At 35.8% G+C, this 15,180-nt stretch overlaps 2 protein-coding genes across 4 annotated transcripts; one reads left to right on the top strand and one right to left on the bottom strand.

Moving 5' to 3' along the window:
• The first annotated feature begins 1,189 nt into the window (after window positions 1-1,189).
• LOC126712928 (ADP-ribosylation factor-like protein 2) lies at window positions 1,190-8,781 on the top strand. Of its 3 annotated transcripts, XM_050412470.1 has the most exons (6): window positions 1,190-1,335; window positions 1,437-1,544; window positions 4,222-4,224; window positions 7,045-7,207; window positions 7,789-7,869; window positions 8,514-8,781. In XM_050412470.1, exons 1-6 carry the CDS (start codon window positions 1,271-1,273, stop codon window positions 8,649-8,651), a joined length of 558 nt encoding a protein of 185 aa, XP_050268427.1. In that variant the 5' UTR covers window positions 1,190-1,270; the 3' UTR covers window positions 8,652-8,781. The 3 variants fall into 3 exon arrangements, with proteins under 3 accessions (XP_050268427.1, XP_050268425.1, XP_050268426.1); XM_050412468.1 differs by lacking the exons at window positions 1,190-1,335; window positions 1,437-1,544; window positions 4,222-4,224 and adding an exon at window positions 6,676-6,836; XM_050412469.1 differs by lacking the exons at window positions 1,190-1,335; window positions 1,437-1,544; window positions 4,222-4,224 and adding an exon at window positions 6,679-6,824.
• Window positions 8,782-9,404: 623 nt separating this feature from the next.
• Window positions 9,405-11,892, bottom strand: LOC126712927 (60S ribosomal protein L6, mitochondrial-like). The gene is made up of 2 exons (XM_050412467.1): window positions 11,734-11,892; window positions 9,405-10,032 (listed from the first exon to the last, which is right to left on the bottom strand). The coding sequence occupies exon 2, from the start codon at window positions 10,000-10,002 to the stop codon at window positions 9,694-9,696; it is 309 nt and encodes a 102-aa protein (XP_050268424.1). The 5' UTR covers window positions 10,003-10,032; window positions 11,734-11,892; the 3' UTR covers window positions 9,405-9,693.
• Window positions 11,893-15,180: the final 3,288 nt, after the last annotated feature.

Below are 15,180 nucleotides of genomic sequence, written 5' to 3'. Positions count from 1 at the left end.
CTTGGTGATGTGACTTGAATGAGGCGGTTTGTTGGACTTTGGCCTTCGGTGTAGATATATATGTGTGAGAGAGAGTAAGATAATGTATTGGATTTTCATGAGCCAAACCAATAAGTGAGAATTAAAAATGCAAGCATAACCACCGCACACCCTTGGTGCAGTGGTCACTCTACAAGTACAAATACTTGTTGATGTAAGGAAGAAGTCATGAGCTTGGTGATGTGACCTGAATGAGGCGGTTTTTTGGACTTTGGCCTTAGGTGTAGATATATATATGTGTGAGAGAGAGTAAGATAATGTATTAGATTTTCATGAGCCAAACCAATAAGTGAGAATTAAAAATGCAAGCATAACCACCGCACACCCTTGGTGCAGTGGTTATTTCATAAGTACAAATGCTTGTGGGGTGTGAGGGGTAAGGGCCAGGGTTCAAGTCTTCAGGAGGGAACTTCACACACATATACACTTAGATTATGTTAGAGTAGAAATTCTATCTTGTATAAAAAAAAATGCAAGCATATTACATTAAAGGCGGCCTATAATTAAACAAATAAACAATACTATTAATGCATTAAAATAGCTCAATATTAACAATAGGTGGTATTCGCTATCCACTATTGGGTCTAACAAATGCTCACTAAAATACACTCTAACTAATTCATGTTTTATTAAATATATAAAACAATGACTATGCTAGCCCACACATTAAAAAAAAGAAGAAGCCAACAATCAGGTTGTAACTAATTTTCATGCCCTTAAATTTGTTTTGGCTGAATAATTTTCATTCCTCTTTGTGAGACGCATTCAACCAAACTTTTAAATAATGTACAATTAAGAAATATTATTAGGTAGTCTGGAAGGAATATATCTCAAATTTATGATGCATTCCCCTTAATTTAATTAGTGACATTCATGTTGGACATGAAAGGAGGGACAATCCCAAAGTATCTAATACTAATTACTTTTCCATTCAACAACCAAATGAAGCCTATGCCATGTGGCAATTCTTGGACCTATGGCAGCATTCTATCAAGTCTAATATAAAATACTTTGGAATGAACAAAAATTATGAGGTACTTCTAGAGTACAATAATGCGGTGCCCTCTTCCCCCCAAAAAAAAGTCATTTCAATATATTTGGTAGTATCTAAGAATTACTCGTAGACGAAGCCCAACTTGACAGAGAGAGAAATACAACAGCTACAGAGAAAGAGAGGAGAAACACATCGGTTTGAGAAAGAGAACAGCAGTGGTCGCTTGCTGCGGGGGCAATGGGGCTACTCAGTATAATCCGAAAAATCAAAAGGAAAGAGAAAGAAATGCGTATACTCGTGGTGTATGTATAATGTATTGTATAGTGTATACCCTCCAAAATCTCATAGTTATATGAATATGTAATTTGCTAAAAATGTTAGAATACTTTGCCTTGCTTTGCAGCGGGCTTGATAATTCAGGGAAGACTACCATTGTCTTGAAGATCAATGGGGAAGACACCAGCGTAATCAGTCCCACACTCGGTTTCAATATCAAGACCATCACCTACCTGTAGGGAATTTAACCAAAATCCCAACTTGTGAGAAGCAAAAAAAATAGAGAAAACACACGCCAAAAGAAAAGAAAAGAAAAAAAAAACAATTACACGCACAAGACAATATTTACGTGATTCGGCAATTTGCCTACGTCCACGGAGTTGTAAGGATTTCACTATTATCAGAGAAAATACAATAGTGCACAAGAACACTCTCAAGAAACCTAAATCTCAATTACACCCTAGCACTCTCTCACAGAAAAAATAAGAATAGAAGCTGGCTGCCTCTTTTTTTTCTATTTTCTCTCATGCGGCTGCTCACTAGGTTAATTGGAATTTCTCTCTAATCTCACAGCCCACGGCTACAGTTGAAATATAATATATATATATATATATATATATATATATTAAGGTTGGCTGAATAAGGTTTCCTATTACAAATAGGATTCGGTCAAAGCAAAGTGAATTTAGACTTGACTTGGGCTTGTGGCAATACAAGCCACACACGGGCCCAATTCAACAAATCTCCACCTTGGCTTGAATTGATCAAGCTACACTAGCGAACTCCTCCATCAGCTCCACCATAGCCCTTAAGGGCTCACAAGCTGCAAACATCAGCCACAATCCTCCATAACACAATCCCTCATCCCTGCAACTCATCCTTTTGTCCTCAAGCTAGAAGACCAATTGAAGCTGAGCACAGCTTCAACTTCTCAATAGTGACACCCTTAGTCAACATGTCTGCCGGGTTCTTAGATCCACAAATCTTCTCAAGTATTACCAGTTTATCTTCAACAAGGTAACGGATAAAGTGGTATTTTGTTTGTATATGCTTCGACTTTGAATGAAAAGCTGAATTTTTGGCAAGAAAGATTGCACTCTGACTGTCACTGTGTAAAATGTCCATCTTCTGCTTCTTACCCAATTCATCTAAGAAACCATGTAGCCAAATCATCTCTTTTCCAGTTTCAGTTGCTGCAACATACTCAGCTTCTGTAGTAGACAAAGTAACAATCTTTTGTAGATTTGAAGCCTATGATATAGTTGTACCACCCAGAGTGAAAACAAACCCAGTAGTACTCTTTCTACTATCAATATCACCAGCAAAATCAGTATCTACATAACCCTGCAGTTTCAAACTTGCACTTGTGTAGCAAAGACATGTATCTGATGAACCCTTCAGATATCTCAGAATCCACTTGATTGCCTCCCAATGCTGCTTTCCAGGCCTACTCATGAATCTGTTCACAACTCCCACTGCATGTGCAATGTCTGGCCTTGTACACACCATAGCATACATCAAGCTGCCAATAGCTGAGGCATAGGGCACCTTGCTCATATGGTCCCTTTCTTCTTCTGTCTTTGGTGATTGGTCTTTGCTTAGTTTGAAATGACTACCCAAGGGTGTGCTCACTGGTTTAGCTTCATTCATGTTGAACCTGTTGAGAACTTTCTTCACATACTCTGACTGTGAGAGCTTCAATGTACCATTAGCCTTGTCTCTAATGATTCTCATACCAAGGATTTGCTTTACAGCTCCCAAATCCTTCATTGCAAACTGTTTGGACAATTGCTTCTTCAGATTATTAATCTCCTCAATGCTAGACCCTGTAATAAGCATATCATCCACATACAACAGTAATATGATGTAAGAATTGTCAAAAAACTTAACATAGCAACAGTGATCAGCTTCACATCTCTTGAACCCAATTCTATGCATAAAACTGTCAAATTTCTTGTACCACTGTCTAGGAGCTTGTTTTAAGCCATACAAGCTCTTTTTCAGTTTGTAGACTAGATTCTCTTGTCCTTGAGCAATGAACCCTTTTGGCTGAATCATGTAAAGGTCTTCCTCCAAGTCACCATGAAGGAATGCTGTCTTCACATCTAACTGCTCAAGATGTAAGTTTTCTGAAGCCACCATTCCCAGTACCAGTCTGATTGTTGATATCTTCACAACTGGAGAAAATATCTCTGTGTAGTCAATGCCTTCCTTCTACTGGAACCATTTAACAACTAATCTGGCATTGTAACGTTTGCTACCATCATGCTCATTCTTTATTCTGTATACTCACTTGTTGTGTAAAGCCTTCTTTTCTACTGGCAATTCAGTCAGTTCCCATGTCTGATTCCCCAACAAGGAATCCATCTCATCCTTCATGGCTAACTCCCACTTGCTTGATTTCTCATCTTGCAAGGCTTCATCATAACACTCTGGCTCACCACCATCAATCAACAGGAGATAATTTAGAGTGGGTGAATAACGCTGTGGAGGTCTAATGTTTCTGGAAGATTTGCGGACTTCAGCTACAGGTGTACTCAGATCTACTTGTGAATTTACATTCTCCTTATCTTCTTCACCCCTTTTCTGGACAGTACCTTCAGTCAATTCATCTAAGTTGACAAACTCAGATTTCTTCTGATCTATCTCTATAACATCTAACACTACAGTTGACCTGTCCTTATACATAACCTGTTCATTAAATATCACATTTCTACTTCTGATGATTTTCCTGTTTTGTTCATCCCAAAACCTATAGCCAAATTTCTTATCACCATAGCCAATAAAAAAACATATTTTAGACTTTGCATCAAGTTTACTACGAGCATCAGAATCAATATGAACATAAGAAATACAACAAAAAACTTTTAAGTGTGAAAACTTTACCTCTTTACCGCTCCAAACCTCCTCAGGAAGTCTAAACTCCATGGGAACTGAAAGTCCTCGGTTTATCAGGTAAGCTGCAGTGCTAACAGCATCAGCCCAAAAAGTTTTTGGTAGTCCAGCATGCAACCTCATACTCCTAGCACGCTCATTGAGAGTTCTGTTCATGCGCTCAGCCACACCATTTTGCTGTGGTGTCCCAGGAATGGTCTTCTCCATTCTAATTCCCTGTGCAGCACAATACTTACTGAACCCTCCATCTATGTACTCTCCTCTATTATCTGACCTCAAACATTTTACTTTCAAACTTGTTTCTGTCTCAACCATGGCCTTTCACTTCTTAAAAGTTTCAAATACATCAGATTTATTTTTCAGAAAATGAACCCATACCTTTCTGCTTGAGTCATCAATGAAAGTGATGTAGTACCTTGAACCTCCAAGGGATGCAACCGGAGAAGACCCCCACAAATCAGTGTGTACTAACTCCAATTTTTCAGCCTTCGGTGTCCTGCCAGTTTTCAAGAAGCTCACTTTTTTCTGCTTTCCTAAGATGTAACTTTCACACATGTCAAAATCAATGGACTTCAATTCTGGTAGTTTTCCTTTTGACAGCAGCATCTTCATCCCTTTCTTACTCATGTGACCAAGTCTGCGGTGCCATAGGCTTGTATTAGTACTTGCATCAGCAACTGCAATTGTGTCTCTTGGACTTGAGGTCATGTACAGAGTACCAGTTTTCTTTCCACGAGCCAATACCCTAGCTCCCTTTGTAACCTTCCAAGTACCACCAACAAATAGTATTGCATGTCCTTCATCATCAAGTTGTCCAACAGAAATCAGATTCCTCCTCAAGTCAGGAATATGTTGAACCTTCTCCAGTAACCAAACAGACCCATTGGGCAACAATATTCGGACATCTCCCATACCAACAACATCCAAGGTTGAACCATCAGCCAAATACACCTTCCAAAATCACCTGCAACATAATTCTGTATGATTTCTCGGTGTAGAGTGGTATGAAACGAAACTCCTGAATCCAAAACCCAATCATCAAGTAGACTGTCTACTGCAAGAAGTAATGCATCCTGTACCTCTTCTGTTATAGCATTAACAGAATCATCTCCATTCTTTTTTTTAGGACTTTTGCATTGATTCCTAAAGTGACCTGTTTTCCCATAATTCCAGTATTGTACTTGTTGGCCTGATCTAGATTTACTTCTGTTCCAATTTGAATTTCTGGATTTTGATCTGCCCCGATTTGAATTTCTGTTATTACCTCTGCCTCTTGTCTCAAGGTTTAGGGCAGAACCAGATCCTGAGGTTTCACCTGCATCTCTTCTGTGAATCTTCTCAGCCAGAATTAAATCTCGTATATCATTGTACTTGAGTTTTTCCTTTCCTGTAGAATTACTTACTGCCATCCTTATTGCCTCCTAACTGTTTGGCAAAGAAGCCAAAACGATCAGTGCACGGATCTCATCATCAAAATCAATTTCTACAGACGATAATTGATTTGTGATAGTGTTAAATTCATTCAGATGTTGTGCTACTGATACATTCTCTGCCATCTTTAGATTGAACAGTTTCTTCATTAAGTGCACTTTATTGTTTGCTGACGGCTTTTCATACATACCAGACAAAGCCTTCATCAGATCTGCTGTAGTCTTCTCCTTTACAACATTGTGTGCAACAGACCTAGACAGAGTTAACCTGATAACTCCTAGTACCTGTCTGTCAATAAGAGCCCATTCCTCAGCCTTCATAGCCTCAGGTTTTGTCCCCAAAAGAGCTAGATGCAATTTCCTCCTATAGAGATAATCTTCAATCTGCATCCTCCAATACGCGAAGTCTGTGCCATCAAACTTTTCTATTCCAGACACCTTTCCTGCTTCCTCTGCCATTGCTCCCACTCAAACCTAACCCTAGGCTCCGATACCAGTTGTAGGGAATTTAACCAAAATCCCAACCTGTGAGAAGCAAAACAAATAGAGAAAACACACGCCAAAAATAAAAAATAAAAAAAAATAATCACACGCACAAGACAATATTTACGTGGTTCAGCAATTTGCCTACGTCCACGGAGTTGCAAGGATTTCACTATTATCAGGGAAAATACAATAGTGCAAAAGAACACTCTCAAGAAACCCAAATCCCAATTACACCCTAGCACTCTCTCACAGAAAAAATAAGAATAGAAGCTGGCTGCCTCTTTTTTTTCTATTTTCTCTCATGCGGCTGCTCACTAGGTTAATTGGAATTTCTCTCTAATCTCACAGCCCACGGCTACAGTTGAAATATAATATATATATATATATATATATATATTAAGGTTGGCTGAATAAGGTTTCCTATTACAAATAGGATTCGGTCAAAACAAAGTGAATTTAGACTTGACTTGGGCTTGTGGCAATTCAAGCCACACACGGGCCCAATTCAACACTACCAAAAGTAATTCAACTTTAACAATTTGATTACATTTTTTGTCTGTGTCTTTTGGTTGATATTTTTGCAAATATATGATGATTTAGTATATTGGGCAATGGGCAATATATCATACAGTAATGGAGGTCTCATTAAAATTATTGCCATTTGGGCAATGGGCAATGGGCAACGGGCAACATGCATGGAAATGGTATTTAATTTTGTAAGACGGGTTTTATACTTTGTTTTCTTGTTTATATCTTAATTGGGTATGTCTAAGTCCCTTGAAAAAGCTATCATCAAGTTCTTGAATTTAATCTTTTCACTGCTGTTCTTGCACTTCATTGCATATTGCTTCATGCTTTTGAGTTGATCAAAATTTGCTTCAATATGTAGAATATTGAAATTCCAGTTAATGTGACTTTTGGCAGGTATACTTTAAATATATGGGATGCTGGGGGCCAAAAAACTATAAGATCTTACTGGAGAAACTACTTTGAGCAAACTGATGGTTTGGTATGGGTGGTTGACAGTTCGGATCTTAGATGGTTAGATGACTGCAAAATGGAACTCGATAATCTTTTGAAGGAAGAGGTATATACCCCATATCAAATTTTCTACACACATGCTTAAAAGGCGAGTCATTTGGAGCGGTAGTTTATCCATCCTGCTTACTTTTGTTCTTTTGGTTTGCTTCTCAGTGGAATGTTTGTTCATTCATCTACATTAGATAGAATCGTAGAATAGGAGCTCTCTGTTTGTAGTTCACTTGAGATGCCTCTTAATTTGAGAGACCCAACTACCAGAATGAGCCACTTAATTTGCTTTATGGAACTCAAAAAGTTTTTCTTAAGATATTTTTTGTTAGGTTTATTGACCATGAACCAACTGTTAACAATAAGATGTATACTTTAAGCGTCTATACTTGAGGCAGTGCTTAAATTCTTTTATGTAATTTGTCTTTTTACTGAATAAACTGATGATTTGTAGTACACTTGAAAACAATTGTTTCTAATTGTTTTGCTTGTTTTGGAAAGCTGAAATTAAAATTTGCAAGATAAAAAAATTTCAGGAATGGTATTGCAAGAAATAAAGAAAAGGGTTCTCTTGGACTTCTGGTCTTTTTTCTTTTTTGAACTTTTTGAAAAATTCTAACTTGTTTGTTCACTTGACAGAGGCTTTCAGGAGCATCTTTACTCATACTGGCAAACAAGCAGGACATAAAAGGTGCCCTTACCCCAGAGGAGATTGCAAAAGTAAGGCTGCTGGCTGATAATTTCCTCTTGTTTATGTAGTTAAATATGGCCTTTGTTAGAATGCAGATTAAATATTGTAGACTTGACATTTGATTTCTCATTGACTCAAGGTACATTTGTTTGCCATATTAAAGCCTCAAATTTGTATTTTAGAGCTGTAGATTACTAGATTGTCTTCTGCTTATGCACAAATTTCTGTTGAAACTGGTTCTGTCATATGAGTTCTTTTTCTTTCTTTTTCAAAAAAATTCCAGTGGCAAACTTTGCATGTACTAAATTCTTTACTCTTTTAGTGTGAAGTGTGAAACCAAGTTTGGAATCTGAGTACGAGCTTCGTGTATAAACACATTTATGCTGGATATCTTTATGTTGGTCATGAGTTCAACTCTGTATGTGGTTGTCAAATATAGATGTCTACATGTGGTGCCTTTATACTATGTAATGCGTATGCCTTTTATGATTGTTCTTTCTATAGAAGAATGATGTTTGTAGTAATGAGTTTATGGGCCAAATCAATCCATTTTATTCTAGGCATTGTTATTGTATGTTTAAAATAATAGATATTTACACAGGTACTTTGATTAGTGTTTATATATTTGTACATTAACTTCTAAAATTCTAAAGGGTTATTATCACTTCTACAGGTACTGAACTTGGAAGCCATGGACAAAACCCGGCGTTGGCAAATTGTTGGTTGTAGTGCATATACTGGCGAGGGGCTGCTTGAAGGATTTGATTGGTTGGTCCAGGATGTAGCCTCTCGAATCTATGTGCTTGATTAATGCCTACTTGGGAGTCATTTTTTGTTCTTTGACAATACCAAAGCATTTATGGAAGCTAAAATGGAATTGTTCCTAGGCTCTTAAGCATATTTTCTATTCAATGAGAGAAGGTATCTTTGTTTGATGGACTCGTTACCTGAGACAGTCATCCTTCTACTACAACTTCTTCTTTTCCTCTTTTTTCTTTTTTTCTTTTTTTGAATTGACCCGAGTCATCGTTCAATGCATGAGACAAATTTCCAAATGTGACTATGGCATTTGAAACAAACGGCAATTCTTCAGATTGACATTATACAGTTTATACTGCCCTTCTACAAACACTAAAGAATTTTTTTTTTGGGTGGGGGGGATTTTCCAGATTTCAATTCATAATAACAAGCATGCATTTTCCAATGCTTTGCCTTTTTAACATCAGAATATTGTAATCATATGGCAGAGCACCAGACTTTTAACACTCAGGGCTCAGCTTATCAGATTAAATAATTGAAGTAGGAAAGTGGAAATGAGCTCACTAACTACTTGTAAGAAGTGAGAATATCTATAGATTAGTCATAATATCATTTATGATATTTAACAACTCAATTTACGGTTAGCTGATGCCCTGGTTTTAACTTCCTTCAGTTTTGATAAACTCCTAAATGTGTTCCCCATTTCTACATGAAGCAAGCAGGGAGATGGTGGCTCACAGATTGGCCATTCTTGCTTGTCAGTGATGGGTCTCTATACTCTCCTAATTGACAATAGGATCAAGAATTAGTTTGAAAACTCTGCCCACGAAATTACATGGAGATATTTAGTATCTTATTACAGCGAAAACAGTAATAATAAGGCCTTAAATTAAGCAAAAACTCCTAGCTGATTCAGAGAAAATTGGATCAAATATTACAAAGCTTTTAAACTAGTTCGAAAGCACTGTGCTGTGCTGCATGAATACTTTGATTTGAAGTCAGGTGCCAAACCCATCTTTGCAGGATGAGGCAATAGTATGTCCAGACATGGCTTGATATAAAACATTCTCCAATACTACTCATCCTCTTTGCAATCATTTTGATTTCTTTCCTTGCTTCTTCTTAATAACTTCATCAACGTACATAATGCCTTTGCCTTTGTACACTTCAGGCGGCTTACAACTACGAACAGCAGCAGCAAACTGGTGCACTCTATGCTTGTCAATTCCGGTGCAACAAATTACATTATTTTTGAAGCAGAACACACGCACAGCTGGAGGAACAGTCAGTTCAACCTCATGGCTGTATCCCAATTTGAGAAGTAAGAGACGTCCTTCAGCTTCAGCTCTTGCTTTGTACCCAACACCCACAATCTTAAGAAAGCGAAAAAATTTGGCTTCCATTAAGCTTAAAGTGAAATGATCACCTGAATTCTGAGAGATAAACAAGTGTCAAAAGGAAAAAAAAAATTAATAAAAATACATTAGCCAAAGAAACCACAAATTATAACCTAAGAAACAATATTTATATTTTTGCATTAAAAAAAAACTCTATTAAGAAAATTAAATTTTGGAATCTTGATGGCACATATATCTTCTTTCTAACTAAAAGAGGAATCAATTAGTAAAACAGCAAGTGCATGCAAGCTTTTAAAAATCTATAATTTTGTTTTATCTCTAACTCATCTCACTAATAAGATCAGTGAGCATAATTTCATTTCAAAATTTAATAACTAAAAACTGATTTGGAATTTCTATCATCATTAAAAAAATATGTATGAAAGCAAATAGAGGTTATGGTTTCGATCCTTCCTTCAAGGTCTTTGACTTCCATTTATTAACGCAGTATTGTCTGTTTTATTTCTAAAATTATAAAATTCATTCACCTGCTGAGAAAATTTCTCACACATCACGAAAACATTGGAAGTTTATCAACATTGATTTCATCTATCTTTTAATTGTATCTTAGCATTCAATTATTTAATCTTCAATGGAACCATATATTTTCATTTCCTTTGCCATGTTTTATTGGCAATCAAACAGTACATAAACATTTAATACCATGATGCATTTAACTCAGCCACAGTCCAAAATCAAAGTCTACTTGTGGAATTTAGAGTGTGAGTGTGTGCATAATTCATTCAGCCGTCATGGCCACTATGGTGCTTACACACACCTTAGTTCCATACCCATTCTCAAAACCCCAACATAATTTGCACAACAACAACAACCACCTTTGAAGTTAACAATTCCAAGCCCAAAATTATTAAAAAGTAATCATCAAATACATCCCCAACATAAACAGAAACAAAATTTGAAACTTCAAGCCGTTTGCATTTGGTTTCGGCCTCATCCACATCCAAGAGTTTATCCCCAAAAAAAAAAAAAAAAAAAAAAAATGCAACAACAACTTTCCAACAATCCACTCCATTAGAAATGAAACCCCTTTAATCCCAAAATTGCATTATCAACTTTGATTCTATCAGATTATTCCTTACCCATCAATGTATAAACATAAGAATTTCCATTGAGAAACTTAAGATATTATTTTGATTTTTTTTTTTTATCACTTTAAAATTTTGGGAAATTTATGTAATGTGTACAACATTCTTTTAAAAAAAATTGTATTATGTTTCTTTTACAAATTTTGTTCATAAAAACATAGTTGATTACCAAATTAGCCTAGTCATAAGTTAAAAAGTAGATGACAAATACCCTAGCTACTCGTTCCATGATCTCATAGAATAAGCAATTGGAAAGTAGAGGAAAAAAGTAGGGATGGCCACAATCTAATCTAAGGGTCTATTAAATCTAAAGTTTAGAGTTTGGAGACCTTAAAAGCAGTTACAGCTCTAAAAACAATTGGAAAATCACTGAATAATTTATCCAACATAAACTGATCCAGATTAAATGGCAATATATAAACAGGTTACAGCTCTAAAAATTAGTAAATCACAATGTATTAAAGAATCTGGTGTACATTAAGTTTGAAAATTTTAACTAACAAAAGATCCAATTAACATAACCATTTTAGACGACCCCTTAGGCGAGTTAGGCAATTGCCAAAATTTTAGAAAAGAACCAACCGGGTAGTAGAAACACAAAACAATCCACTCAAAACCCTAAAAATTTTACCTTTCTCTCTAGTCTCTGCTCTCCGCCTCTCTCAAGTCTCCAGTCTCCACTGTTCAGTCTGATTCTCTGCTCTCCGCCTCTCTCAAGTCTCAACTGCTCACCTCGCCTCAGGAATCAGGTATAAAATTATAAAATATTTGGGCTTTTATTTGTTAAGAACTTAAGATAACTTTGTTTATTTGGGCCCTCCCTAGCTCTGGCTGGTTTTGTAACTTTGTTTTTCACTTATCAGTTTATCATTATGGCTGCCTGGACTGGGCGTTAAGTTTGGGCCTTCAAGTTTTTTTTTTTTTGGTTATAGATAGGATTTGTTTTGTGTTTTTGTTTTTTTTTGTTTTGGTGGGTCTTATTAATAAGTCTTGTGTCAGTATTATGGCTGTGCTTAATTTTTTTTTTTTTTAATTTATGCAGGTTGAAATTGCTAAAAACTTGTTATTATTCAGTGAAACTACAACAATACTTTTTATATAAATCAGGTTCTATTTCTCATTTGCTCTACACTTGAAAGTTATTTTTTATTTTAGTCTTTATAAATATATTGTTTGATTAGAAATGTCTACTAGAAAATATGCATCTAAATATAAAAAACTTAAAAACAGAAAAAAAAAATAAGAAAAATTAATTGAGTCTCAAAAAGGATTAATGGATAAATTTGTTATTAGTAATAAACAAAATATAATACAAAATTTAGATGAAAATATCACAAATGAGCAAGAAATTCACCAATATAATTTAGAAGAAAATGATGTTTAATTTTGCAATACAACAAATCTTGATAATGAACTTCAAAATAATTTAGAAGAAAATGAAAATAATGATGAAAAATATACTATAAAAATATTAAATAAACATTAATTTAATTAATATATAAGTATAAAAAATGCCCCATTTTTAGTTCTCGCCTTAGGCCCCAAAATGTCTAGGGCCACCCCTATTTCCCTCTCATCCTTTCTCTGCCTCAACCCACATCACACCGTGCTCCATGGCTGACCACCAAGTTCTCCTTCTAAACCTCCATGGCCGGAGCTTTTCAAGCTCATCACCTCCAACCACGCACCATTGCCGAAACCCAGCCAAAATCAAGTCACGACCACCACCACGGCCAAAACCCAGCCAAAATCAAATCGCAACAAAAACCCAGAAGCCCACCAAATCACAAATCAAATCACACACACCGAAATCAAAGCACAAAACCCACAAAACAACCAAAATCACAAAATGAAAACACTGAAAATGAACTCATCGTTAAAAAAATATATATTGGTTTTGTTATTATATTTTAGAAGAAGAATTGTCTTGTTGAACTAATTTTAGATCCAAATTAATCAAACACATACCACAAGCAAAAATGATAGACTGAAAGTAAAGCAAAAAAAAAAGATATTTCCCAGAAAAGTGTTTTCAGAAAGTAGAAAGGATAAGCAAAATATAAAAACTATTTGCTTCATAATCTCAAATAAATAAATAAATAACCAAAAATCACACATCATAATCCGATGAAGCCTCGTGAGCCACAATTTCACCTAAGAGGATCTTCTGAGTTAAGAGGAAGAGATTTTCATAGTCTTTGGCTCGACAGCACAATCTTCGATTTCCTTTCTTGACGTGGCTTTCGCTCGCTCCTCTCCTGTCAGTCTAGGCGATGTATAAAGAGAAATAAAAGGAAGAAGAACAAAGCACCGTGTAAAAAAGAAGAAAAGAAAAATAGTGAGAGAAGAAAGACGGACTGAGATCAGGTGCACTGTCGTAGGTAATTTTTTACATTTCTTACATTTTTTTTTTAACTTTTTAACTCTCCTTTAATATATTTTATTTTATGGTTGAAATTGAAAGTTGTTTTTTCAACTTTTAATCTCAGCCATTTATTACAATTGCATCAGGGTATTGCACTTGAATCTAAAAAAGACAAAGAGACATACACATACAAACATACACATACATAAGCACACATACACATACACATAAACATACATAAATATAAGTATGCATAAACACATACACATACACATACATAAGCACACATACGCATACACATACATATACACATACATAAGCACATATACATAAACATACACATATACATACACATAAACGTACATACATATACACATACACATACACATACACAATAATATACATATACATAAAAAAACACATAAAAAATAGCAAAAACCCCCCATGATACACAACAAGTGCAAATTTGTACTTTTGTAACTTCTCTTTAGCTATCCTTTCTCTCACCTTAGCTTTTTCTTCCATTCGCTTGGTTTTGTTTTCCCTCTCAATAGCTGTTGTTTCCCTATCAATAGCCTCCTTTTCGTTTTCCTTTGCAACTCTTGCTTGATTTTTGTACATGCTGAATCTTACAAGGACAATGGGTGCAACTTCGAATCCACGCTTACATGTTTTGCCATCCAACCACCTAAAGTATTTACAAGTATGTTCATCATCCTACAAACAAAATCAAATTAGGGTTATTTATAAAGCCAACAAAACTAGAAAACCAACAAAATCAGAAAAAAAAAATAAATAAAAAAACTAAAAAAGGAAAAAAAAAATGAAAACCAACTATTACTCACCACATCATAGTAGCTGCACCCATAAAACCTTCTCCCAAAATTGTTCAAGGTCAGAGCAGTCCGTAGCCAGCAACTGTCAGCAAAGCATGATTGGTGATTGCAACCCGAGTAATAACTTGAAGAAGACATGTTCGGGGATTAAGCTTAGGCAATCGGAGTACAGAGGGAAATGGGTTTGGGGTTTTTAAGGGATCTTGATATAGCGGAAATAGGTTTGGGGATTTTTGAGGGTTCGAAGGTAAAGAGAGGGAGAGAGCTCAGTCCTTTTTTAGGGTTCTAATTGTGTTCTAATTTTGGCTTATATAGTAAATGAGATTTTTTAACGGAAAGGGCAGAGGTGGGTAAAGGGGGTCTAACGGAGCCCACCTCAGGTGCGTTAAATGACAACTTTTAAATCATGGGTGGGCATTGTTAAAACGGGTCAAACCACAGGTGGGTAAATTGCAATTTCCCCTTTTTGTAAATAGGTAATACGTTAATTAGTGATACTGATATCCCTAGCTTTTTCTTCTTTTTTTTTTTTTTTTTTTGATCGAAATGATAGAAGTGATATCCCTAGCTTTACTTGGTAGTGGCTCATGTCAAAAGCCCATTTGTCAATGGGTATTATCCAACCCGACCCATATAAATAAGTAATTATTTTAAAAATAAAAAATAAAATCCCGAAAAAGTTTCCTAATTCAGTTCTCATTCTCACTCAGCTGCCATAGCCATCATTCTCAAGCTGCCTAATCGAAAACTCGTGTTCTCGAAGCTTTCGTGATCTACGTAGTTCTCTGTCATAGGTCAGAAATCTCTCTCTCTCTCTCTCTCTCTCTCTCTCTTAGTTTTTTCATGATTTGACCCTTTTTTTGGTTGCCGAGAAACT

The sequence above is a fragment of the Quercus robur genome, chromosome 2 (genome assembly GCF_932294415.1).
Source record: "Quercus robur chromosome 2, dhQueRobu3.1, whole genome shotgun sequence".
NCBI lineage: Eukaryota > Viridiplantae > Streptophyta > Magnoliopsida > Fagales > Fagaceae > Quercus > Quercus robur.
This window is presented reverse-complemented; position numbering and strand designations above follow the sequence as displayed.

Bases quoted from the DNA above. Each gene is read 5' to 3' on its own strand.
- LOC126712928 (XM_050412470.1), top strand. From the start codon at position 1,271: ATGGGGCTACTCAGTATAATCCGAAAAATCAAAAGGAAAGAGAAAGAA. The intron at 1,336-1,436 runs GTATGTATAATG...CTTGCTTTGCAG, and splicing joins GAAATGCGTATACTCGTGGT to CGGGCTTGATAATTCAGGGA. The intron at 7,870-8,513 runs GTAAGGCTGCTG...TCACTTCTACAG, and splicing joins CCCCAGAGGAGATTGCAAAA to GTACTGAACTTGGAAGCCAT.
- LOC126712927 (XM_050412467.1), bottom strand. From the start codon at position 10,002: ATGGAAGCCAAATTTTTTCGCTTTCTTAAGATTGTGGGTGTTGGGTAC.